The 25,200-nt window shown below is 46.6% G+C and overlaps 1 protein-coding gene across 6 annotated transcripts in view; it reads left to right on the forward strand.

Annotated features, from left to right (window-relative positions):
- The window catches only part of LOC116939761 (uncharacterized), a 77,960-nt gene that overhangs the window by 44,446 nt on the left and 8,314 nt on the right, over positions 1-25,200 (forward strand). For 5 of the 6 annotated variants that reach the window (XM_076065114.1, XM_076065115.1, XM_032948538.2 and 2 more), the window contains 4 exons: positions 7,657-7,763; positions 14,219-14,435; positions 21,775-21,878; positions 22,176-22,477. In XM_076065114.1, coding sequence (XP_075921229.1) covers positions 7,657-7,763; positions 14,219-14,435; positions 21,775-21,878; positions 22,176-22,477 — 730 coding nt within the window. The remainder of the gene's footprint in view (positions 1-7,656; positions 7,764-14,218; positions 14,436-21,774; positions 21,879-22,175; positions 22,478-25,200) is intronic. The other variant, XM_032948540.2, reaches the window with a different exon arrangement.

Genomic DNA, 25,200 nt, shown 5'->3' on the forward strand with positions numbered 1-25,200 from the left:
TGTGAGACTGGTAAATAAATATGCAATGATAATGGTTTGCTAAAGGATTTTTCCACTGCATAACTATATTTGATTGCACAGTCTCCGTTGATCTGCCACTTTAAATGTCTCATTGATAAATACTTCAAATAATTATTTTTGGTAGTTAATATTGCAAAAACACTGCAAAGCCATACACACATACACACTATGGAGACTCACTAATGGTTATTGTTTGGATTGGTGCTGTGTTTAAAATACAAGCGTGGGTAGCGGCTGGGTGGGAAGTTGGACTTGGTAATCACGTTAACCTTTCGCGAGCACGCGATGTTGTTTACGAGGACCTGGAGCTGTGTTTGTGTAATGCTCTCCCGAGGCTAGGCCATTTGCGCTTCATTTCCAGGTCAGGTGGATGAAACGGGTCACCGGATTTTGTTCCATTCAGCCGCGTTGTTTCTTTGATATTGGAAACAACCAAGCAATCAGCAACAATTAAACCCTTTCAGCAAATGACAACGAGTCCATTTGCTAGTCGTGTTAAGCGCTTTCGGTGGGATTTTTCCAATAAGTTTGTTTGTTTGTGTGTGCAAAAGTAGTGCATGCGTGTGTGTTTAACTTCTTTCGCATCGTACGTAATCAACCGTGTGCTAATCAGAGGTGCAAAGGTAATAGGAAAAAGGTAATCGTCCAAGGTAATAGGAGCATTGTTTTAGTGTGCTTCTTACCCAAAGCGTATGGTACCTGTGACACCAGCTGTTTGCTTTCAAGAACCTCTGCCACCAAGCGCATGTGTCTTTGTTGTTTGTGCATGCAAGTGATGGGGCCGTCCGTAAATGACGTCACGCACCTCGGGGGGGGAGGGGCGTCAGACATTTGTGACGATGTGTGACGAGGGGAGGGGGGGTTTGAGAAATGTGACGTCACGTCAAAATGCGCAACTTTAAATAAATATAAACAACACGTTCTACTTAATTAAATAGAATTGTTATAACAACACAAATTTTGATTCATTATCATGATTAACTTTTAATTATTTAAATTTGGTAAAGTCACATTTTTTTTTAGTATAGATTATATTATATTTCGATTTAAAATACGCTGCCAAAATTAGCAGTGTTCATTAAGACGCTGTCTTTCTGACAGCTCTGTTTCCTCACCTGAGGATGGCTGCTTGCGTTGTGGCCGAAGCGTCGTGAGAATTTTATGCTTTATTTTTATTATTTTATTATTTCCCTTCTACGTGACTTTACCGAAAGAACCAAGAATATATTATATTATGTTAAACTTAAGAACCGGAAGCCAAACTACGTAACACGTTTATATAGAATAATACTTCGTCAGGAAGATGAAATGCAAATAAAATTTATATTAAAAACGCTTTATAGTTACAAAGATATCAAACAGCCATTTTTGAGCATGGAGGGATAATGAATTACGGAGTACCGACTAAATAGACGTCATTCGGCAAGCGTACAATAGCCAACGCGTCCTCCATAATGCATTATTCCTCCATGAAATTTTAGTTATTTGTACCCAGACAATGACGTCATGCTTCTTTTCGCCATTGTCCTACTATGAACCATGAGTGACTGAATTTAACCATTGAGGATCTTTACTGTAACTACGGAGTTCCCTTATGAAAATGAAAAAAAATGTGAACCGCTCAAAATTCAGTATATCGTGTGCACGATTTAGTATTTTATGAGCAAAAAATACGTTGTTATTTTTATTCCATGAAGGAGCATTTTGCTTCTCCATGGGAGAATGGAGAAGCATACATTTTGTTAAATTTTTTGTATGATTGTTATTAAACATTTTGATTCTAATGATTCTACCAGGGCTTTTCATTTTGTGGAATTAATGTGATTGTTATAATTGTACTCTCCATTTTGCTTTTTTCTTCTACAAAGTTTCAAGTATTTTTTTCAACGGTTTTAATTACTTTGAATATTTGATAATTAGAAGATGAATTTCAATATAATATTCTGAACATCTGCAGTTTTAGCTAGTCGATGAATATTTTCAGGTGAATTTTATGCTAAATTTCAGCTTTCCAACACCTTTTTAATTAATGTTTTCTCCTACAACATCAGAGTGCAGCGCCACATTTAATACGCACTGCAATGACAATAGTTTAAAGTGATTTGAAGCGTGTTTAATTTGGGGGGGGGGGTTGCAGAGCGTTGTGACGTCATATTTGAGGGGTGTCTGACTTTGTGACGCCATGTGACGAGGGGGGGTCAAAAATCGGCCAAAATCGCGTGACGTCATTTATGGACGGCCCCTAAGTGCATGCACGTAGATTTATTCAGGTGTACGTGTGTGCATTCAAGTGTACGTGCGTGCATTCAGGTGTACGTGCGTGCATTCAAGTGTACGTGCGTGCATTCAGGTGTACGTGCGTGCATTCAGGTGCACGTGCGTGCATTCAAGTGCACGTGCGTGCATTCAGGTGTACGTGCGTGCATTCAGGTGTACGTGCGTGCATTCAAGTGTACGTGCGTGCATTCAGGTGTACGTGCGTGCATTCAGGTGTACGTGCGTGCATTCAGGTGCACGTGCGTGCATTCAGGTGCACGTGCGTGCATTCAGGTGCACGTGCGTGCATTCAGGTGTACGTGCGTGCATTCAGGTGCACGTGCGTGCATTCAAGTGTACGTGCGTGCATTCAGGTGCACGTGCATGCATTCAGGTGCACGTGCATGCATTCAAGTGTACGTGCGTGCATTCGGATCACCTCCACCGGTCCGCGCCAGTGCTTATGCAGCTTAGGGGATGTGCCAACGGGTACTTGAGGGCAATGCAACCAAGCCCTGTCACCAACAGATCACGGCACGTCACGGCCAGATCTGCGCGCAAGACGTTCATTGCGCGCTTGTGTCTTGGCGGTGTTAATTTTATCTGCCTCCCGTGTGTCAGAAAAACATCGCAAGGAATCGCGGACGTGTTCCGGCAGCGTATACTTAGCATTAGCAATCGGCGCACCCAATTGGGTATCGATAGGTGGTACGTTCTCCTGCCCATACATAAGGAAGAACGGTGAAAATCCCGTGGAAGCGTGAGGGTCCATCGTATATGCAGCGAGCACCCTAGGCACATGCAGATCCCAATCCGCCTGCTTGGCATCCACCGTCTGACAGAGCATGGCGGACAGGGTCCTGTTCAGGTATTCGACCATACCATCCGTCTGAGGATGGTACGGTGACATCCTGATTTTCTTAGTGCCCAACGCATCGCAAACCTTGCGCAACAACTTAGAGGAGAAATTCCGGCCTTGGTCTATAAGCAGTTGTTCGGGAGCACCTTTATCCATAACATACCCGTTCAAAAACGCGTTGGCAATGCAGGCCGCCGACTGGTCCGGTAGCGGCCAAGCCACCGGCCAGTGGGTAAAATATTCAACACCTTCTAAAAGGAGCTTGTTCCCTCTAGACGTGACCAGAAAGGGCCCCAAAACATCGAGCGACACCAGCTTGTTGATAGGCGAGACCGAAATAGACTGCAGCGGCGGGTGTCATTTCTGCTGCAACGGTTTCCTCTGAGCACATTTTGTGCAAGCTCTAATCCATTTGGAGACATCGGCCGTCATTCCCGGCCAATAATAATCCCGTTGCAATGTCAACAGCGACTTTTGCACCCAAAGGTGTAACAACTTCTCCCGTACAGAGCGCGAACCAAGCCACACCGAAGGGCAAGAGGAATGACAATTCGCCAACGATCCAACGTTTCCTCCCTCCACATCAAAAGACCATCATGATGAGTCAACCGGCCATCCTCAGCAGAAACAGAAGTCACCTGCCTATACTCAGCCCGACGCCACAGATCCCTTAAGGAGACATCAAGCAGCTGCTTGCGCATCCATGTGAAGCGGGGGAGTCACAAAACACTGTCAACTGGCGCACCCGCGTCTAAAGGCTCAGAAACAGCAACTGCAGACATAGCCGTACTTGTCCGTGAGGCAATGGGTCCACAACGACTCGTACTAGATAGATACGGGCAATGAGGTGATAAAGCATCCGCGTTGCAGTGGCGAGAACCTTTACGGTAAACGATGCTGAAAGATAATTCCTGCAAAATTTCGAGCCAATGAGAAAGCTGGCCAGCTGGCTGCTCAATTTTCAAGGAGTATTGAAGAGCCGCATGATCGGTGCGGACAACAAATTCCCTGCCATAGAGGTAAGGCCTGTATTTGCGGATGAAATAAACAATAGCCAAAAGTTCCCTCCGGGTAACACATTAGTGGCATTCCGCAGGTGAAAGGACACGGCTGCCGTACGCAACCACCTTTTCCATGCCGTTCTTAATGTGAGACAGCACAGCGCCGATGCCCGTATTGCTAGCATCAGTGTCAAGGATAAATGGCAGCGAAAAATCGGGATATTCTAGCATGGGTGCGTTAGACAGCCGTTCACTGAGGGCAACAAACGCAGCCTCTTCCTCCGGACCCCATTTAAACCTCTGATTTTTAGCAAGCAACGCGTGCAATGGTCCAGCGACTGTAGCGAAATGCGGCACGAATCTACGGTAGTATGACGCAAATCCTATGAAGCTGCGGACCGCCCCCAAACTTACAGGGGTCAGCCAATCGCAGACACAGGCAGTCTTTTCAGGGTCCGTGGCAATGCCTTCGGAACTAACAATGTGACCCAAGTAACGCACCGAGTTCTGCAGCAAGTGACACTTGGCCGGCTTAAATTGCAAGTTAGCGGATTGCATTCTATCGAAAGCGGAGCGCTGTCACTGCAGATGTTGGTCAAAAGTGCGACTAAAAACAATAACGTCGTCTAAGTAAATGAGACAAGTTTCCCACTGTAAGCCGGCCAAAACGAGCTCCATCAACCACTGAAAGTTGGCCGGAGTCGAATTCAAGCCCATCGAAAGGCAATTGAACTGAAAGAGACCTTGAGGCATGCGAAACGCAGTTTTCGGCTTCGACGACTCGTCCAGGGGTAGCTGCCAAAACCCCGAAGACAGATCAAGGGTGGAAAAATATTTTGCGCCGGACAAGGCGTCTAGAGAGTCATCCATCCGCGGAAGTGGATACGCGTCCTAAGGGCTATTAGAAGGGGAGGTAATATCGGCGGCCAGCATGTCGTTGACCGCCCGTTGCACGCTTTCCTTCTCCACCGGGCTCAACCGGTGCGAGTTTTGCCGAATAGGGAAAAACTCGCACTGCTTACGCTGTATAAAGGTGGTTCATCTCGGCATACGCGCCCTGTACCATTGATCTCTTTTCCGGAGGAATGGACCTGAAGACCGCCAGAGCGTCGTCATCCAGCACGGTCGGTAGAGCAACCAGTTCCTCTTCCTCTGTCCAATGGACCGACCGGAACGCCGCCTCAAACCTCCAGGTGAAGGCGTTCCAGTCGCCGCCCGCTGCGATTAATTATTTAATGTGGGGAAGTCGACGCCCGCGATCGACACTGCTCCGTGTGACAGCAGCGGCTGCCGCACCCTTCCCAGCACGTGGCTCGTTGGAAATGGCGGGCTCCCCACCCGCCTTCACCGCAACGTCCAAAATGGCGGCGTCCTGCCGCGTGGGCGACTCCGCTCGCGTAATGGCAGACGTCCCTGCCGCGCAAACAATGGCGGACGACTCCTCCACGCGCGCAATGGCGGACGCCGCCTCTGCGTGCGCGATGGCGGGCGTCACCAGAGCCGGGGAACCCGTCGGAGCCGCCGCCTCGACTCCCCGATCACCGCTTTCTGGAGGCAATGCAAGTGGACGCCCCGCCACCGTGGACGTCGCGACGAGCGAGGCGAGTTGCAGAAGTACGCCTCACAGCGACTCAAGCTGCTCCTCCACCCTTTTCCATCCGTCGTCCGCCCGTAAGGACGGAGGTGCCGCGACCGTTCCGCCCACCTCCGGAGCGGCAACTTCCTCGGCCGTGGCGCTTGTGACCGGGACCACGGATCCCGGGGGGTCGGCTGGTCCTGAGTCTCCGTCTCATCGTTGTCGGAAGATTCCACAGGTGGGTTCTTTTTCCTGAGGTTTTTCGACATACTTCACCCTCAGTGATTGTCTTGTCTTGAAAGGCCACTCCTGACACCACTGCAATAAAGTACTTCCAAGACGATGCTTGTTCGAGTGCTTCTTTAATTAACGGTAGTACAGCACGGCTTCGCGCCTTCCCCCTTCGGTGTTCAACTCTTTCCAACCCCGTGGACGAGGCGTCCCTCTCCGAGCTCCCACGAGGCTCACTCCGCTCTCCCGGCCTCGTCGCTGGCTGACGGCGCGCTGGAAGCGGAGAGGTGAACTCCGGGGGAGGATCCGCCACGTGGCCCGTGGCGAGAAGATGAGCAGCGACGCGATCCGGAACCCAGGCTTCCCACACCGACCATGAGTCCTCCCCCGATGTCCCTTATATCCTACTTGGCGGAGCTAAGCCCCGCCTCTCACCACGCCCCCTTGGGGAACCTTCTCGATAGTTCCCGAACCTCTCTCAGCAACCCCGCCCGTCCTCTCCGGCCCAGATCATATCCCCCCTCAGGATTGGATGCTGATGACGTAATGGTGGCTGTACCCGTTACCCTCTGGCACCCCCTGGATGGCGCTCTCTCATTACATATGTTAGTTTTCAACAACAGTCCCTGCAACCCTGATAAGAGTTAGCCATAAAGCGTTAAATAACGTTTTAAAAAGGCAGTGCTATCTAGGCAGATGGTACCGCTCATACACGATGATGTCACTTTCTCAAATGCTGCTGGTGATGTTACACAGGACATCGTAATATTACTGAAAGCTTTCTTTGGACTCCCGAAATCAAGCAATTGCTGCGATCATCTGTTTGGTTTTCTCTGCACGTTAATTTGCTTTTAATTGTTTCCAGTGGAAACAGTTTACTTTTAATAAAATTTTGTAGATGTTATAAATACCGAACTACATAATAAAAAAAATAGTTTTTAATGGGTTTATTTTCGTGTGTCCTATCCGTATGGGCTGGAACACACGTTTCCAAGATGTGCATAAGGACAGACGGCAACACACTGCAAGCCCATCACTTACAGTAAAAGGAATAGCTGATGACGTGAAGGCCAACCATGCAGAAACAAGGCAATGATATTAATCTTGGCACAGTGCCTTCAAGGAGGGCAATTACTGTAATGACTTCCGGGAATATTACGCAGGGTTAACATGAAGGCATAAGGTGTGTTTAAATATAGTGCAACGACTGTCATCTGCTTCCATATTGATTTTAACGTAGATATTCTTTTTTTCAAAGCAAGTTGGTGGGGAAAGAGAGACGGGTGTATTCCACACAGGTTTGTAAAAATATTTCTTCGAATTTGGCCAAGCGGCGCTGCGTCATGTCTTTGGACCCACACTCGGAATGCCGCGAGGTCAAACCCTGAACAGGAGCCAATGCAGCCCATTGTTCCTCCTGAGTTACCAAAATATGTAGCACATTATGAGAAGTAACCATTGACTGTTCGATGGTTCCATTCAAAAAGTGTCATTCACCATTATTTTGAATCACCGTCGCTGTCTCAGAGTCACCAACGGTACGGAGCATTGCCCCCTCCGACCTTCTTAGAGCAGGAAGACACGTTGCCTTGGTTTCTGAGGTTTCTTGCGGTAAATTTCGACATTGAGGTCTGCTGCAGCGAATATCAACCGCTGCTGCTGCTGCTGCCTTTGTTTTTTTTTTCCCTCGTTGGCGTCTTGTGCGTGGGGAGCACGGGGAGCCCAGGCGGTTGCGTTCAGGGCCGTCCAGGGCCCTGGCCGTGTTGGGGAAAGACGTCTCCTCCCGCTCATCCACTCGGCAGCTGCACGCGCTGGCCAGGTAACGAGCCGCCCCGGGGCTTTTGCTCGTCCACGCTCGTGACGACCGATTGCGTGAAGCCCGTACACTTAAATCAATTGCCGTTTCCAAGCGCGATATTAGATCTCGATGTCCGTCCCCGACGTCGCCACACGTGTGGTGGCGTCCGCACGTTTCATTCACAATTAAAATCACAACGATGCCAAATTCTCTCGGTGCCCCAAAAATGAACGAATGCGATGCGCAAAAGAGAGAGGAAATGAAGAGGCATTTCTTTTATGATTGAACCAATATCTAAGTTTGGTGCCATGTGTATGTGTGCCTTTGTGTCCAATGTTCTTTGTATTAATCCTTAGAGCCTTCAAATGTAAAGAGCCCGTATTTAGAGATAAAGGAAAATATTGTAGACTGCCTAATTAATGCTCGATTCAATACTGTTATGCAAAAAGGAACATGTACAAAACACATTTTTGTAGAACTTGGGATCTGCGATTGTATTTTGTGCGATACTTTGCACTGGTGAGCAGACCTTGCCAGCGTGAAGAGCGACACGTGCAGATGGCCTGATCTAACCCCTATTGCAGACTCTTTCTGTAAATGGCGCTTACTAAACATAGCCGCAAACAGCAACAACCCGCGGTATTCTTTAATTAAAATGCGACGTGCCATTGTGCACAGCACTGCCGCAAAAACAAAAAAAACACAATGCATTGGTTGTGCTGGCGTTTGGACAACCTTCCAGCAGCCGATTGACCTTTTGAAGTAGCCACCGCAGGTGTGTGCGCTTAAATTGCATGACATCGCGAATCAAGCAAGACATAAACAGATGTTGCAGTGCTCTGTGAAACGTGCAGCTTTGAGCAATTCCGTGTTGGATGCGCTAATGGTGAAAATAAGGTCGGCCTGGGGTCAGCTGCACTTTGGTTTGAGTGTGGCCAGCGATGTGTGTCCATCTTTCCTGTTGCAAGCGCTTGGCCACCTGTTCAGTTGTGTACAGTCTTTGCCGATAAGTGCTCACCTCACTTTTTCCATGTTCCACGTTCCCGACTGCTGCCCGGCATGCTTGGACTTTTAAATGTTCCATTCAAAATCCTGAAAATCCCACACTGTTTCCAAAGAACAGGAAGACTTCTCGCGCAAGCTAAAGTAGTGCTTCTAGTTGCTACATCGGTGTACAGTAATCAAGATTAAACAATTAAATGAATAGTGCAATATCAATATATGCTCCTTTGTACATTTATATTCTAAGGTATTGAGTGGCACAGAGGTCAGAGCTCTCGGCTGGCATTGCTAAGATTCCCGGTAAAAAATCTGGGTTTAAAATCTGGTCCATGAATAAACTGGGTTCTCCAGCGGTATGGATGTATGGTCTCAGCCCTGTCACCACGAGCTGCAAAAAAACCCCTCTCATATTGTATTTTACTTAATTTAACCGCATTTAAAATCTGAAAATTACAAAAAATGTCATTTGACTACGTGTGCGAATTTGTCGCCTGGTGTGTGCACAAAAAGGCCACGGTGGTATTTCCCACTGTGGACGGACCTTCGCATCTCGTGTGCCCTGTTTTCGTCATGACGTGACACCAAAAGCGCAATTGGAATAAGACCGGGGGGGAAATGGCAAAAGAGATGAAATCACACTCGTATACCGTGCTGCCATCGTTTGTGCGCGAAATTTAATTGCGCACGTAAATGTGAAACGACCATCATCGCCACGGACGTTTGCCAAATAATTATATGCAGGCGCCGCTTTTACGATGGGCCCAACATTGTTATCCAGCAGCCAGTCCATCAGATTAGTTTATGTAAGGCCTGTTGGGCTAAGAAGCCCTTTTTTAATGGTAAGAAGTGTCTACTGTGGGTATTTGTGAAAAAAATGTAGCTTTTTTTCTTTACACATTTACAGACACAAATTTCAGTGCGCTTCCGAAATATGCATGGCTGGATCTGTACACGCCTCCGTGTATACGCACCAGCGATCATGCACGTTGCGCAACTTCTACCTTTGTCGAGGTTATTATAATAACATATTATTATTAAGTTTACTATATCTCTGCACGCTCCTGTATTTGGCGCACAACACAAAAAAGACGGGGGTGGAGTTGCTCGCCTTGGATTATGGACCCTTGGCCTCAACTCACGAACCACGTATTTGTGGACGCTGCCGCTGCGGCAAATGGTGTGTTGCGACAGCCCGTGTGACGTTGCCAGGAGGTAAGGTCTCTACGCTCAGAGTCTCCGAGCCGCCCACTCACCATCGCCCGTGTGCTCACACGGAGCTGAAGGCCGGCAGCCCCGGGGGCCACACTTCAGCGCACAGGGCGGCCGCCCTTAAAGCCTCTTATCTGAGCCTAACTGCTCCAGGCGCTGCTACCCCTTCACGCTTGTATTGAGTAAAGGTTGCAGCTCAAAATCTTTGATTTCAATGATAGAATGACATCTTTCACATGGTCTGTCGTCGCCACCGCTAGCCTAAGATTCGATGATCGAGTGCGCCGTTTTTGTGTGGAACTTGTAACACCGCTAACGATTGTTGCTTTTGCTCTGATTGAAAAATATTGACTTGGAAATAATGGGTAAGTGGTTATGTGCCCGAGGGTGCTAAGACACACAATCAGTGCCGAGCCACTGGTTCAGGTGTCCTGAGTTGAAGCTGTGGATTCTTACTCAATTGGTTCTCTTCCTCGCCAAGCATGATGTGCTCAGCCCAATCACCAGTGACCGCATCAGGAATACATCTTTTGAATGGACACTTTTTTGATAGCGATTTAAGTGCACGTAGCTTTACTCGATGGAGCAATCGTATGATTGCAAATCATTGTGATTTAATTAAATGTAATTATTGGATGGCGATTGGTGACATGGCCAAATTCATGCGATGGTTTCCTGCCAGTTGTTATTTTCTATAAATAAAAGTACACATTTCATTGTGATGTCTCGAAACAACACACATCGCTCTAGAGTACTGCAATCCATTGAGAATTCTTTGTCACGATCATTGTGTGGGAGTGTTATGCATTTCCGCATGCGCTATCCGCACGAAATGCTCTTCACTTCCAAATCCTTTGCCACTTTCTCTGCTGTTAATATTATATCCTTCCGCTATGTCTTCCCGTTTGGTGCGATTACTTCCTCTTTTCGTTCTGCTGTGTGTTGGTTTTCACAGCATCAGTTTTCCCACCACCGTGGCTGCCACGGTGGCAAGATGTTATTTACCTTGTCCGGTATTGAGGAGGTCGTGGATTCGATCCCGACCCTAACGCCTGTATATTTTGAGCTTTTGAAAAATAATTTAAAATCGTTTCGTTTTTGTGGTTTCCGTACAAGAGTAGATGCCCGAGCCATTGCAGTTGCATTAAAGATAAATCTAACGTGTTAATTGAAGTTCCTAACGGTTTTATACTTTCAGTTTATTACTCGACCGATAAGAAAATAAGTGGAAGGCGTAGGAGGAGTGAGATATATGGGTGGAGCTGCAAATATTAAGGTGCTTCATTGTCATGGAAAGGGCAACCCGAGCGTGACCTGATTTAATGTTGCACGCTCGCTGCACTGGATAATTATCCCCTGAATTGGACAAATCAGGCCTGAGGCTGCCATTGGATTACATACGAAGGGAGCCACCAATTTTTAATTGGAATTTGGAGGCATCTTGACATTGATGCAAAAGATACCCATAGCCGTTACAAACCGCCGCAGTTTTAAAGCACGTACCATAGTCAAAGTGCGACTGAAATGTAATGTATTTGTTTTTTTTTATGCACGCAATTTTAACGCTTAATATACACAAGTGGTGACCAGGTGTCTCAGAGTTCAGAGCATTGAGTTGGCACCACTGACGACTTAGGTTCAAATCCAGGCAGCGGTCTGTGGTTAATACCGGATTCTCAAGTTGAGTGAGTTTTTTCAACTCGGTCACCAATGATCGCACAAAATCTCATCGCGTTAAATTAGTTTTTTTTCTCTCTCTCTCTCTTTTTAATTTGTCTAAATTCCAACTCTGAGAATTAAACAAATTAATTTGCCTGTCATATGACGAACATTATCCCCGGTGGCAGATTAAGTTAGAGAGCGCTGTCCTCTGCAGTGTGGACCAGAGGTCACTTGAAGGGATCTCAAAGCCACCTCTGTGATATACATTTCCGTGGATCGTTCTCGTAATGCCAAGGCTTGCATTGCTCGGCTAGATATCTGAATGGACACATTATCCCAAGACCAATAGCACAATTATGATGAAATTGGGGGAAAGACACAAACGCACACGCGAAATAAACTCACGCATAAAGCGCCCTATTTGATGAAGTGTGCTGCTGTGGATGTGCTGCTGTGTGTGATCTTCGAGGTGTGGGACTGACGCTAGGTGTGATGAGCCTGAACTGCGAAGACACTTGCAGCTTGCTGCGCGTGTTTGTTTCTCTCTGTAACGCATATAATTTGGGGCAAAGTCCGTGGAGCGTTGCCATGTAAAGTTCTCAATATGCCATACTCCACATGCCTGCCTCGGGCTGGTCTCGCATAATGCCGCATAGCACCAGTGCTCGACTGCCCGCACCGACGGTGCTCACCGCAGCGCCGCTACAATTCAACCTCTGTTACACTAAAGTTATTGGCTGAAAAGGGCTTTAGACAAGACGTCCATTCACCGCCGCATGCATGATGGTTTTATCGCCTGATGTTTTGTCAGTGTGCTCTTTGAGATTTGTTTTTATCTTCCCTCTGAATTTGGGACTGCAGGACTGTGAGACCTTAACGGCAGATATTCTTCACAAGACGACCATTTATTTCTGCAGCGTTTTGCCATCTGACCGCCGGCGCGGCGCTTTAGAGCGAATTTACCGTGCGTATTTGGAGGTGCACTGATGTCTGTCAGCCGTGTCCACCCGCCACCGGAAGCGCTTTGACTTTCAAAGACTCCCACGCACCACCGCGTGGCGTTGTCAGGGCGTGATGGTGGTCCAGAGACGGCTCGTCTCCACGGAGCCACGCGGCCCCGTTTAAATAACAAGCGAATAACGATTAAAGCAACTTTTGAGCACGCCATTGCTAATCGGTGTAACGCTTTGACGCGTCCGCACTGACAGTTGACGTTTCGTGCGGGGACTGCATCTGTTTGAGAAGAAGCCGGGTGTAAATGCTGCTACGGGCGTTATCATTCGCAACAACAACAACAAAAATCAAGAACAACTGCCGGGGCGAGGCGGTGCATTTCAATTAAGATCGCGGCGATAGTTGTGCGTCTCCCGTAGCTGAACGCATTAACATAAATGTACGCACGAGCCGCATTGCATTCGGGTATGGCGGAGATTTTCTTAATAGTCACGCAACATTATCGGATGCATGTGCGGCAGCACCGGTGAAGTGAGTCAGTGTCCAGGAAGCGGATCTGCATGTAACGCAATGTGGCCGTCGCAGTTTTAGTCATGGTAAATAATGCTTTAGTTACAAATATTTCCACTTACATACACGGTGATAAGAAGGGAGCGTTTATCCCCGTTTTATTGCGCCTATCTCCTCCACGATATGGCATTGAACGCTGGTGACGAGGCACGTTCACTTAATCCGTTCAACTCGGCGGGTCCCAGGGGAATTTATTCGGATGGTGCCACCGGACATGATGAGTGCCAAGCTTGTGCCCAGAACACACGCCCCACCGGCCGGGCGCTGAAACTCGGCGCCTGACAGTGCCACTCTATGCCCCGCTGCGCGCACGCTATATCGATTCCCGCAGCTGGGGATTAATGGTTGCATTGTCCGCGCCTCGCCGTCATTAGTGACTGTGTGACGCTGATAAATGAGCGTCATTCACCAAATTCTTCATTTACCACATGTGGAGAGCTTTCCTTTTTTTTTGTCCTCCCCAAATTTCGAAAAAAACCAGCGAATTTAGATCAAATGTTTACAGTCGTTCATTAAAACTCGGGTACATAAATAAAGCCCGTGTGATGTGCATGTGGTCTACCAGAGGAGCTATTGCATTGTGGGTAGAACTGCACTAATATTTATTAAATTCAATACCTGGCCCGCAGGAATCAATATCTGCACCTTGCACGAACCTGAACTTTAGGGTGACATAAGCATCTGATGTTTTGCGCTAAAATCAGTACAGCAGATCATTTTTCCCATCCAGTTTCTTCTATGATATTCATGCTGCTCTGTAGTGCCATACTCATCACTGTCACTTCTTCCCATCAAACAGTGGAGTGGACAAACTGGAGACAAGACTCGAGCACATTTTAGCTTTTAAAACTTGGTTCTCTCATTGATTGTGCATATCGTCTGCATTGCGTTGTTTTTTAACATTATATTTTTGGTCTGCAATCACTTTCTTCCCGAGTAATCATCTCAAATACCACTTTTCTCGGCCGACTCTACAAGTGCCGCATGGGTGGTGCAGTGTAAATAATAAATGATGATGATGATGAGACACCGAGAGGAGGTTGCCCGTGGATCTGAAACCATGCAATGTTGTGTCGCAGGAGAAATATGTGGGAGAGCCCCCAGCCTGGACTGGGCCACGTGGTCCTGGCAGCTCACAACAGCCGCCACGCAGTGGGCACGGCAGCCCGGAACGAGCACCGGCAAGCCCCGGTACACGACCAGCAGCCAGGAGAGACAGGCAGGTTGGCGACGGCCGTGCATTTCCAAGATTGCAGTGACGCTGCCCGACCGAGCTGCCCTCTGAGCCCGAGCAAGGTGGGGGAGGAGTGCCGATGTTTTGCATACACTTCTCCGAATAATGATGAATAATACAAATGTGTGTACATATATATAACGCCAACTTGCAACGCGCCGCCGAACAGTATTCGCTCACTCTCGGATAGAAAGAACGACTCAGATGTGTGAGGAACAGCAGGCAAGCGGGGAGGCGGCCACAAGGTGAGCTGGTTCCAACAGTTGTCCAAGCTCTGTAGTCCTCTATATATTAACGTGGTATTGGCCAATTAATGTGTTTACGTGTGTGAGGAAATTGGAACACCCCGGAAAAAAATCCACGTGTGTGTAAGGGGAAGAAATGATAATTTACAGCCTTTTGATTTAAAGCTTTCGTGACTGAAGTAATTCATATTCTTAGCTCTTTCGGTAAAATCACATTGAAGGGAAACAATAAAATAGAAAAATATATATAAAACAATAAAAAATTCTCACGACGTTTCGACCATAATGCAAACGGTCATCATCAGGTGTGAAAAACCAACGGCAAGAAACATTTGAAAGAAGCGTCGGTTTACATGTATTTATTTATTTTTAAACGGTGTATTTATTTATTTAAAAAAACGTTAGCGCCACACGCAGCGATTTGGCAGTTTATTTAGAAGGACGAGTCCATCTATGTTCTGAAAAGAGGAGGGGGGAGACGAAAAATGTATGTATGCTGTCTGAAAGCCACCGTAAGCATGAACAATCAATTAAGACCTGAAAAGGTTTATCAAATCCTTCCAATGATTGCTAAACCAGAATCCATCTTCTCGGTTAAAATTGTCTCTGTGCTTGTATATTTGGATAGCCTCATGAACGAATCTCTCATGGTAGCCAGATGGCTTACAAAGAACCTCTGTCTTGGAGAAGTCAATGTCATGTGAGCCTATTGAATTATAACAATGATCTGCCATGGCCGAGGTGTTGGTCCTACCGTGTTTAAGGTCTGCTTTGTGTTCACGAATGCGGTCCGAGACATGGCGTTTGGTTTCTCCAATGTAACTACTACCACAGAGGCAACTTAGTTTGTAGACACCAGGGTACTGTATGTCCGGAATCACATCTTTTACAGATGGAACCAGATCACGGATTTTATGTAATGTGTTGAAACGGACCTGGATCTTGTGTTTATTCAAGATTTTGGAGATCTTTTTTGTGATCCCCGCAATGTAGGGTAAAGTGATGGTTTTGAAAGGCTCCTCAAGAGGGTCATTCTTCATGGTTTGAGTGATAGCTTTGCGGATTGTATAGTCGGAGTAAACATTAGCCTTAAGCGCTTAGTGTACATGCTTGTGTTCACTGCCTATGTGTTCCTGGTCGGATATGCATTGGGCTCTATGGTACAGAGTCTTGATGAGAGAATTCTTCTGTGATGGATGGTGGTGGGAATCCGGTTTCAGATAAGCATCCGTATGGGTAGCTTTCCTGTAGACAGAGTGGCTCATTGAACCATCAGGTCTCTTTTTTATTAGGACATCCAAAAAAGGTAGCTTGCCATCTTTTTCGACTTTCATGGTAAATCTGATGGCTGGGTGTATGGAATTGATGTGGTCGAAGAATTGGTCTAGAGCAGGCCGGCCATGTGGCCAGATGACAAAAGTGTCATCCACGTACCTCTTCCATAAGGTTGGGCGCAGAGTGGCAGTCTGGATGACGTCAGTCTCAAATTTCTCCATGAAAATGTTAGCTATAACCGGAGATAGGGGGGAGCCCATTGGGGTGCCCTCAGTTTGTTTGTAGAAAGTTCCATTCCAAGTGAAGTATGTATTGGTTAAACAGTGTCTCACCAGGGGGGGTACCTCAGTGTTTAGTCCTTGATGAACCAAGTCTTCAATGATTGTGATGGTGTCAGGTACAGGAACTTTGGTGAATAAGGAAACTACATCAAAACTGACAAGCAGGTCGTCTGGGGACAGGGAAATACCCTTGATTGTCGATACCAGGTGAGTAGAATTTTGTACCGCAGAGGTGGTTTTTCCAGTGAAAGGACGCATACCAGTTAACAATATAATTGCCCAAGTAGACGTTGCTCTCAGGGGCCTGGGTCACATCGCTGCAGACGTAGCAAGATCTGAAATCGCTGCAACCCTCAAAAACGCTAAGATGCCAGCTAGCAACCTCAGCAAAGATGAGCGTTTTGAATTATATAAATTAAAAAAGAGGGATGACATTGTAGTCCTCTCAGCCGATAAGGGCAATGCTACTGTCATTATGGATAAAATAGAATATGACAACAAAATTAAATAATTACTCGATGATGGTAGCTATACAAAAATAAAAAGAGATCCCACCAACAGCCTCGTCACACAAACCAACAAAATAATTTCTGATTCAACCGCATTAATTGATCAATCTAAACAGTTTTCGCTAAAACCTTCTGCTGCCAGGCCACCAAGATTATACGGCTTACCAAAAATACATAAAGTAGATACACCCCTTCGTCCCATCGTCTCTACTATCAACTCCTCCACCTACAAACTGGCTCGTTTTTTGTCTGAAATCCTGCGTCCTTTCACTGGAAAAACCACCTCTGCGGTACAAAATTCTACTCACCTGGTATCGACAACCAAGGGTATTTCCTGTCCCCAGACGACCTACTTGTCAGTTTTGATGTAGTTTCCTTATTCACCAAAGTTCCTGTACCTGACACCATCGCAATAATTGAAGACTTGGTTCATCAAGGACTAAACACTGAGGTACCCCCCTGGTGAGACACTGTTTAACCAATACATACTTCACTTGGAATGGAACTTTCTACAAACAAACTGAGGGCACCCCAATGGGCTCCCCCCTATCTCCGGTTATAGCTAACATTTTCATGGAGAAATTTGAAACTGACGCCATCCAGACTGCCACTCTGCGCCCAACCTTATGAAAGAGGTACGTAGATGACACTTTTGTCATCTGGCCACATGGCCGGCCTACTCTAGACCAATTCTTCGACCACATCAATTCCATACACCCAGCCATCAGATTTATCATGGAAGTCGAAAAAGATGGCAAGCTACCTTTTTTGGATGTCCTAATAAAAAAGAGACCTGATGGTTCAATGAGCCACTCTGTCTACAGGAAAGCTACCCATACGGATGCTTATCTGAAACCGGATTCCCACCACCATCCATCACAGAAGAATTCTCTCATCAAGACTCTGTACCATAGAGCCCAATGCATATCCGACCAGGAACACATAGGCAGTGAACTCAAGCACGTACACCAAGCTCTTAAGGCTAATGGTTACTCCGACTATACAATCCGCAAAGCTATCACTCAAACCATGAAGAAGGACCCTCTTGAGGAGCCTTTCAAAACCATCACTTTACCCACCATTGCGGGGATCACAAAAAGATCTCCAAAATCTTGAATAAACACAAGATCCAGGTCCGTTTCAACACATTACATAAAATCCGTGATCTGGTTCCGTCTGTAAAAGATGTGATTCCGGACATACAGTACCCTGGTGTCTACAAACTAAGTTGCCTCTGTGGTAGTAGTTACTTTGGAGAAACCAAACGCCATGTCTCGGACCACATTCGTGAACACAAAGCAGACCTTAAACACTGTAGGACCAACACCTCGGCCGTGGCAAATCATTGTTATAATTCAGTAGGCTCACATGACATTGACTTCTCCAAGACAGAGGTTCTTTGTAAGCCATCTGGCTACCATGAGAGATTCGTTCATGAGGCTATCCACATATACAAGCACAGAGACAATTTCAACCGAGAAGATGGATTCTGGCTTAGCAATCATTGGAAGGATTTGATAAACCATTTCAGGTCTTAATTGATTGTTCATGCTTACGGTGGCTTTCAGACAGCATACATTAATTTTTCGTCTCCCCCTCCTCTTTTCAGAACATAGATGGACTCGTCCTTCTTAACAAACTGCCAAATCGCTGCGCGTGGCGCTAATGTTTTTTCATAAAAAAATACACTGTTTAAAATTAAATAAATAAATGCAAACCGAGGCTTCTTTCAAATGTTTCTTGCCGTTGGTTTTTCACACCTGATGATGACCGTTTGCGTTATGGTCGAAACGTTGTGAGAATTTTTATTGTTTAATATATATTTTATTCTTTCCCTTCAACGTGACTTTACCGAAAGAGCTAAGAATATGAATTACAGCCTATTGTCAAGGCCATGCTGCATGCAGCTCTCCCCCATGTCGTGTTAATCGTGGGCGTTCTTTGACCATTCTGCATTACACTGGTCAGTGTGGGTTGGTGAAGGGGTGGCTACGACCGTCTCAACTCTCACTCTGTACTTGATGTTGGGTGTGGCCAGGAACTGAAATCTGGTTGCCGAATTCATAGTGCAATGCACTCACCACTGCCCGCTGCTCCGCGCTGCACGTACAATACAAAAAAAACATCAAATCACCACATTTGTCATTTACATTGAATTATACCAGAAAAATAATAGGCCGATGTTTCAGGGAGTGACCGTTCATTTGAGCAGAAGGCCAGTACCTGGAACGTCAGCATTTTATATATATGTTTATTTGTGATATAACGCAGGGTTAATAGAAAATGTGGTGAGCTCTGATGCTGAAGGACACTGGGCACTGAGGGGCGGTGCCTCAACGTCACTCATTCAGACTCGACTTGAAACCCCGGCGCAGATGGTTCGTGTGCTGTAATTACATCTACCTCGTGCGGACAGCTGCTGTCAGTTAACCCTGCAGTTGTTTATCTCTGTTGGTCAGTTTATTTTGCTGATACAGATGCTTTCGAGATGATCTGCCTGATTTCTCTTGGGTTGGTGATTGTGCGAATTTATATGATTTTTGGAGGGGAAATGTGCTGACGTTTCCATGAACGTTATCGATTGGGCTGGGTATGTTTTGGGTTTAAAAAAATTGTTTGGCTTTTTCTCAGTGACACCATAAATAGAACCCACTCATACAGATATTTATGAAAGAAATTTGTTAATTGGTTTAAAAGAGCACATGTGATTCATTGTTTGAGCTCCAGAGTACTCACGGTGCCCCCACAATGCATTCTGGGCTGTTACGCAGTCGAGTAAACATGCACGCTCAACAGCAACAACTGCTTATAGAACGCTTTATTAAAAAAAATCCTCTTTGCACTTCATTTCGAAAGTACCAGGTGTTCCAGACACCGAGTTGACAATAATGTCGTCGCACAAAATCGCCTTTTTACTGGATGTTTGGGAAATTTCAGAGTGATTTTATTGAGAGGCGTTTCAGGATGAGAGGCCAGCGATGCTGTGACGGCGAGCTCCCCTGAAGGAAAATGGCCTCTGGTTAAAAAACAAAAATTCTCCACATTTTAAATAACAAAAGGGTTGCGGATTTAGTCGCATTCAATTGATAAGTAGCATAGCTTGCTAAACACGCAGACAGATGGTGGGCAGGTAGATCATAGTCAACCTCCGCCTGGTGTAATAGAATTAGTTTGCGTGTCATTTACTTGAAAAGGTACCTTTAAATGAGATGTAATTATTTTCCTTCGCGTATTCCGCCGGAAGTAACCGAAGCTCTGGTCAAATAGCATTTTGAAAATTCTGACGCGTGGGGCATTAATGTGCGAGGGCTTTCATCCGGGCGACGAGTGCAATTCCCGATGTTAGGGGCTTTTAAAATTCTAATCGTGGCGAAACAAAAAAATCAAATCAGCGTATTTAAAGATAGGGCAATGACGTGCGCCTAAATGAAAACATGCAATTCAAGCCCACGTTGCAAATTGACCATGCTTTTATGATTAACTTCGTTTCAGAGCCCTCTGTAGTCAATGACCTAATAATGAATGGAGATTACAACAAATTATAACTGTGCACGGTTCGTGGTGCAAAGGGTAAAATCGGCTCAGAAAGAACATGGAAATTATAAATGCGACGTATAATGTGTAACGAGTATAAGGTTAATGAAATGCCTTTGGTTATTTTTTTAACGAATAAATAATGGGCCAAGGACCTTTTGGTGCTCGTATTTTTTGGGTGAATGGGAAATCCTTTGATCCACATTGCTCAAGTCGTTATTCTTGTACTCCCACTGTCCTGTAGGAACAATTAAACAATTAACTGTGCTTCTTGCTGGACCCTAGGCTGCCATGGGCCATCGGCAATTCATTGTTGCGTTACATCGATTTGCATCGGCTTCTATAGATTTTCCACACAACGGTCTCGCATGAGCCTCCATTGTTCTACAAGTTAAATGAATGTTCTGCACAGACCGCAGCTGTCCCTACTGCCATCTCCCTTTGTCCCGTATGTCCAACGCAAAGGCTGCTGCTGCTGCCTCCTCTGCCACTGCTACCCATGTGACCTAACGTGTCGCGTGGTTTCCGAATGGGGTGGTGCGTGCTGTTTCGATCGTGCACCCCTGGAACCGTTTTGGTCCCTGCGTACGCAGTCTTGTTGGCAACGGCAAGAGATAATCGTTGTTTCTCGTTTGTGCCTCTGTTTGCTACTTGAACATCTTATGTATGCATCTTTGTTTACGGATGAGGTCCATTCAAGCAGATGCCGGAGAGGCAGCCCTCGATCCCACACTGAGCCCTCAAGGAACCGCTTTGCCTGCTCACTTCTACGCTTCTTTGCCTGCCCGCTGTCATTGGAATCCACCGTGAATTGTGTATTATTTCGGAGTCCTAATCAGTGCAAATTAGTGGCGTCTAATTGCAGAGATGTTGTACGCACACTATGCGATGCATCTCGGCAGGGACAGTGCACGGCGGCGTGCGGTGTCGTTTCACAGGCGAATGCAGCTATCTGAGCAAGTAGCAGTCAACACGTGTGTCGCAGTGGAAAGGCACGTCTTTCGTGTGTCAAGGGTCCCACGGTCCCCTTTCTGAACCGGTTGCCAGTGAGTCAGCAACATGACAGATTCTTGAGAAGGTCACCAAATATCAAATGGCATCCACATCTTCTATTTTGTCCTCGCCCCACCCCCCCCCCCGCTACTAATTTTATCCCGATAACGCTTCATGCGTTAAGAGATAAATAATCCATCCACTACTCTCCCACAGCAGTGCAACCATCAGTTAGGGTATCGCAGAACTCTTTCCGAAAATCTCTTCAAGTCACTGCTTTTCAACGGAGAACTGGCGTTTAGCCAAGTTTAAGTGCAAAACCATTTTATTAGCTCAATCGTTGGTGGGCTGGGACTATGAACTCTCTACACGTGAGAACCCGGCTTGTTCATGGGTGGCTGACTCTGGATTCAAACCCAGCATCTCAGATGCGTCAGCCAAGCACTCTGGCCTCCGAACCACCTCAACGGCCACCTCAACGAGCGCATCTTTGACCGTGTTATGCATGTCCTTGGGTTGGCGGGACGCGAGTGTGGCTGCTGTGTGCGCGTCGTCTGTTTGCAGGGAGACGTCGCGCTCGCGACACGACCGCCGGCGTCCGCCAGGGTGCTGTGCGCCAGGAACGTCCACCCCCTGGCGTCTCCCCTCGGCAACCCGCTCACCGTCCTGTAAGCAGAGGCAGTGGGTGCGGCCGCTGCGCACCGCGGTGTTGTCAAGTCGCACTAAGATCGGGCGCACGCGGCAGTCGAGCAGCACACGTCCGGTCCGGCACAGTCGAATAGCACGGAGAGCTCTGATCTCGGGATTCGCTCGACAACTTGACTGGCTGCGTTAATTCCAGCGCCACGCAATGGGAATTTCACTTGCCAAACTTGGTGCCCTTCGGAGTGGAAGGTGACACTATTGTTTGGTCATTACCAGCGTTCTGTTGTCGCCACCACTGCCCCGCTCCCCAACCCCGGCAGGAGCCTTCGCACGGCGGCCGAGCCACGGCGCGTCGAGCAGGTGTCGGAGGTTTGCCGCAGGCGGGCGCGCGGGCTCGCCAGCTGCCGCCTGCTGTCCCTGCCTGGTCCGTGCCTCTCGCTGCTTCCACACTCGTTCCACGAATGCTCCTCCGCGCGGCCATCCCATCTTTCACGGAGCTGCCCCAACCCTGCCTTCCTTGGTGCTCGGCACGCAGCGTCGCTGGTGGCCACCGCCCGGCCCATCACCACCTGCGCTGGCAACGTGGGCGCCGGCAGGAGAAGCCACCCAGAAGGACCCCCCAGTCAGTGTGACCCGCGCACCGTTCACAGCCTCGCACATTTATTTGCTGCGGTAATGTCTTGTCAGTTGTATAATAAATATTTATGGTAGTCGGGCCATAATGTACCCAACAATTTTATACGATGATCTTCATTTTGAGTTAAAGTTTGCCAACAAATATAACAATTAGGATGACGGTGAAATATGAACGTTAATGAATAATTTTGGCCGAAGCTGCTGACAGTGTTCAACGTTGCATTGCTGAGACGTTCGCCTGCAATTATTGTGTTAGCTTTCAGTGATCCTTTATAATAAGATTAATACTTGCTGAGATATATTTTATTTTCATCGTTGGTTTAGCTAGCTTCATATCCTTGGTTCTTTCGGTAAAGTCACGTAGAAGGGAAACAATAAAATAATAAAAATATAAAACAATACAATTCTCACGACGTTTCGACTGCGCAACACAAGCAATCATCATCAGGTGTGAAAACCACAACAAGAAAAGTTGAATTTTACCGAAAGAACCAAGACTATGAATCCCTGCAGTCACGAAAGCTTTAAATCAAAATTTAGCTTCATATCGTTTGTTATTTTGACCTGCAGACGCACGCCATAGTTACATCATCCTGGGCTCTGACTTGAGAGTTCTTTGTGTAAAAATGGCGGCACACCTTAGCCTTGCACACAACGCATAGCGCGGCTTCTGTTGCATGCCTTTGAGGTGCCCTCCAAGAACATGAATATCGACGTAACTCTTGAATGAAAATCGTCATATTTAGCACACAATTCAAACTGCTGCAACATATATATTTTTAATTATTTAGCTTCCTCCCGCTCAGCGCATTTCTACGACAGCTTGCTCACAACAAAATGGACGTCGCTATCCAAAAAAAAATGTGGGAAGCAACGGAATGTTTTTTGCAAGATATACCAAAGCCATTCAGATTCTGTCAAGGTGATACTGTCTGGTGAAAGGGTTTCTGCCTCTTTCATTGCCTCTTGCTCCATATCTGAGATTAACTGCTGGAATTTGCTGTGGCCTCTCTGCAGTGGAATAACTTACGTACTTGCCCAGGACCCTTGGCAATTGGCGGCAGTAAAACCCAGTGATTGTAATTCAGGATGCGACTTGTTTTCTCGATCGCCAAATCCGTTTTCTCTATCACCAAATCTGTACAAAGTAGCCAACTTTTGATTATTTTGTAATATATTAAATGATAAATATTTGTTTTCATTTCATTTGAACTCTTTGTAGGGGTGTAATTATGCATGGATTCATGAATTAATATAAATTATTAAGCTCACGATACACGTTTTGAATTGTGTGTAAGAATTAATGTTTTCCCTTCATGTATATGTTGCTTTAGTGGGTTCACGTGACCCCATCAGTCATTTGTTGCCACTTCATAACCCACATTTTTTTAAGACGATTAATGAATTGAGTAGTGATGCTGAATCATGACAATTGATCTTAATGTCTTTTGCATGGTGAATCATTAAATCTCTAAAGTCTTACAATTACAACATCTAAAAATGTACGTGTATATATTTATATATTTCTCTGTTGTGCAATATGAATTGGTCGTGTGGGCTAAATTTGTGAATTCCAAATGGGACTAATGGTTTTGCCATTCTTACCAGGTTTCCCTTGGAAATTAGATCTGAATGTCCACGATATCATTATTATCATCATCATCCATTTGTCAATCTACCACTGGATGAAATCTTGCCCAGCACCTTTTGCTCATGGGAGTTTGCTTGACCACATTTGACCAGTTCAAGGAGGAGGGGGGGGGGGTCAGGACCGTTTCGGGGCACCACGGTAGTGAGATGTTAACTACCTCGCATGGTATGCAGGAGGTCATGGGGTTGATCCAGATTCCCGACCCTAACGCCCGTAAATTTGGAGTTTGCATGTTCTCTCCGTAGTCGTGTGCATTTTTATCCGGCCCTTTTGGCTTTTCCCTCATTTAGAATCAACATGCGTTTAGGAGTATTTGGCTGCGATAAATTTCCACGTGATAAGCCACTTCGTAGAAATGTCATTTATGGCGAGGTCGCTTCTGTAAAAATAGCTATATAGCTCAATGGGCATTATCTGGTAAAATAAAATAAAACATAGCAAGCTATTGATGCAATAGCTGTGTCCAGGCATCATACTCAGGTTGCCGGGTTTCTGGTGCAAGTGCACGAACAATTGCACCGCTGCTCCACATCATCGAGAGTTTATCCTCGTTACATTTATAAACACCCTCGTCCAATACTTCACCTGCGCCACGTAACGCCCGCACAAGGTTGGGCCCTGGCGCCTTCTGGCCTCACTTCCCCCCCAACTCCTGCTCGGCCTGCTGGCCGGCCGTCAAGCCCTGTTTGCCACAAACAGATTAAAGTTGTCCATCCGGAAACTTTCTCTCCCTTAGCTACCGAGCACTGGGGAGATAATTGCATTTCGTAACTCGCGAGGGTAATGCACTTGGGGTTTTGTGCCAAGCCAAGCCGCACATTTTGTTCAAAGGGGCAGCCACCGCTAGACCGTAATTGCTTGGTGTGAGGCGACGGGGTTTTCTCTTTTAAGAGTGTGTGAGCGTGATAATTGTGTAGACTTCCGTAGTTTCTACCGCAGCCCGTGGAGGTTGCCCATGCCTCTCCCTGCTCACACGAAGTCGTTGATGTTGCCAGGCGCGAAGGAGAGCAACATTCACTTCTCCTGCCACTGTTGCCGTATAATCTGCGACGTCAGAC

The sequence above is a fragment of the Petromyzon marinus genome, chromosome 6 (genome assembly GCF_048934315.1).
Source record: "Petromyzon marinus isolate PM22_M1 ecotype Great Lakes invasive population chromosome 6, UKy_Petmar_22M1.pri1.0, whole genome shotgun sequence".
Taxonomy (NCBI): domain Eukaryota; kingdom Metazoa; phylum Chordata; class Hyperoartia; order Petromyzontiformes; family Petromyzontidae; genus Petromyzon; species Petromyzon marinus.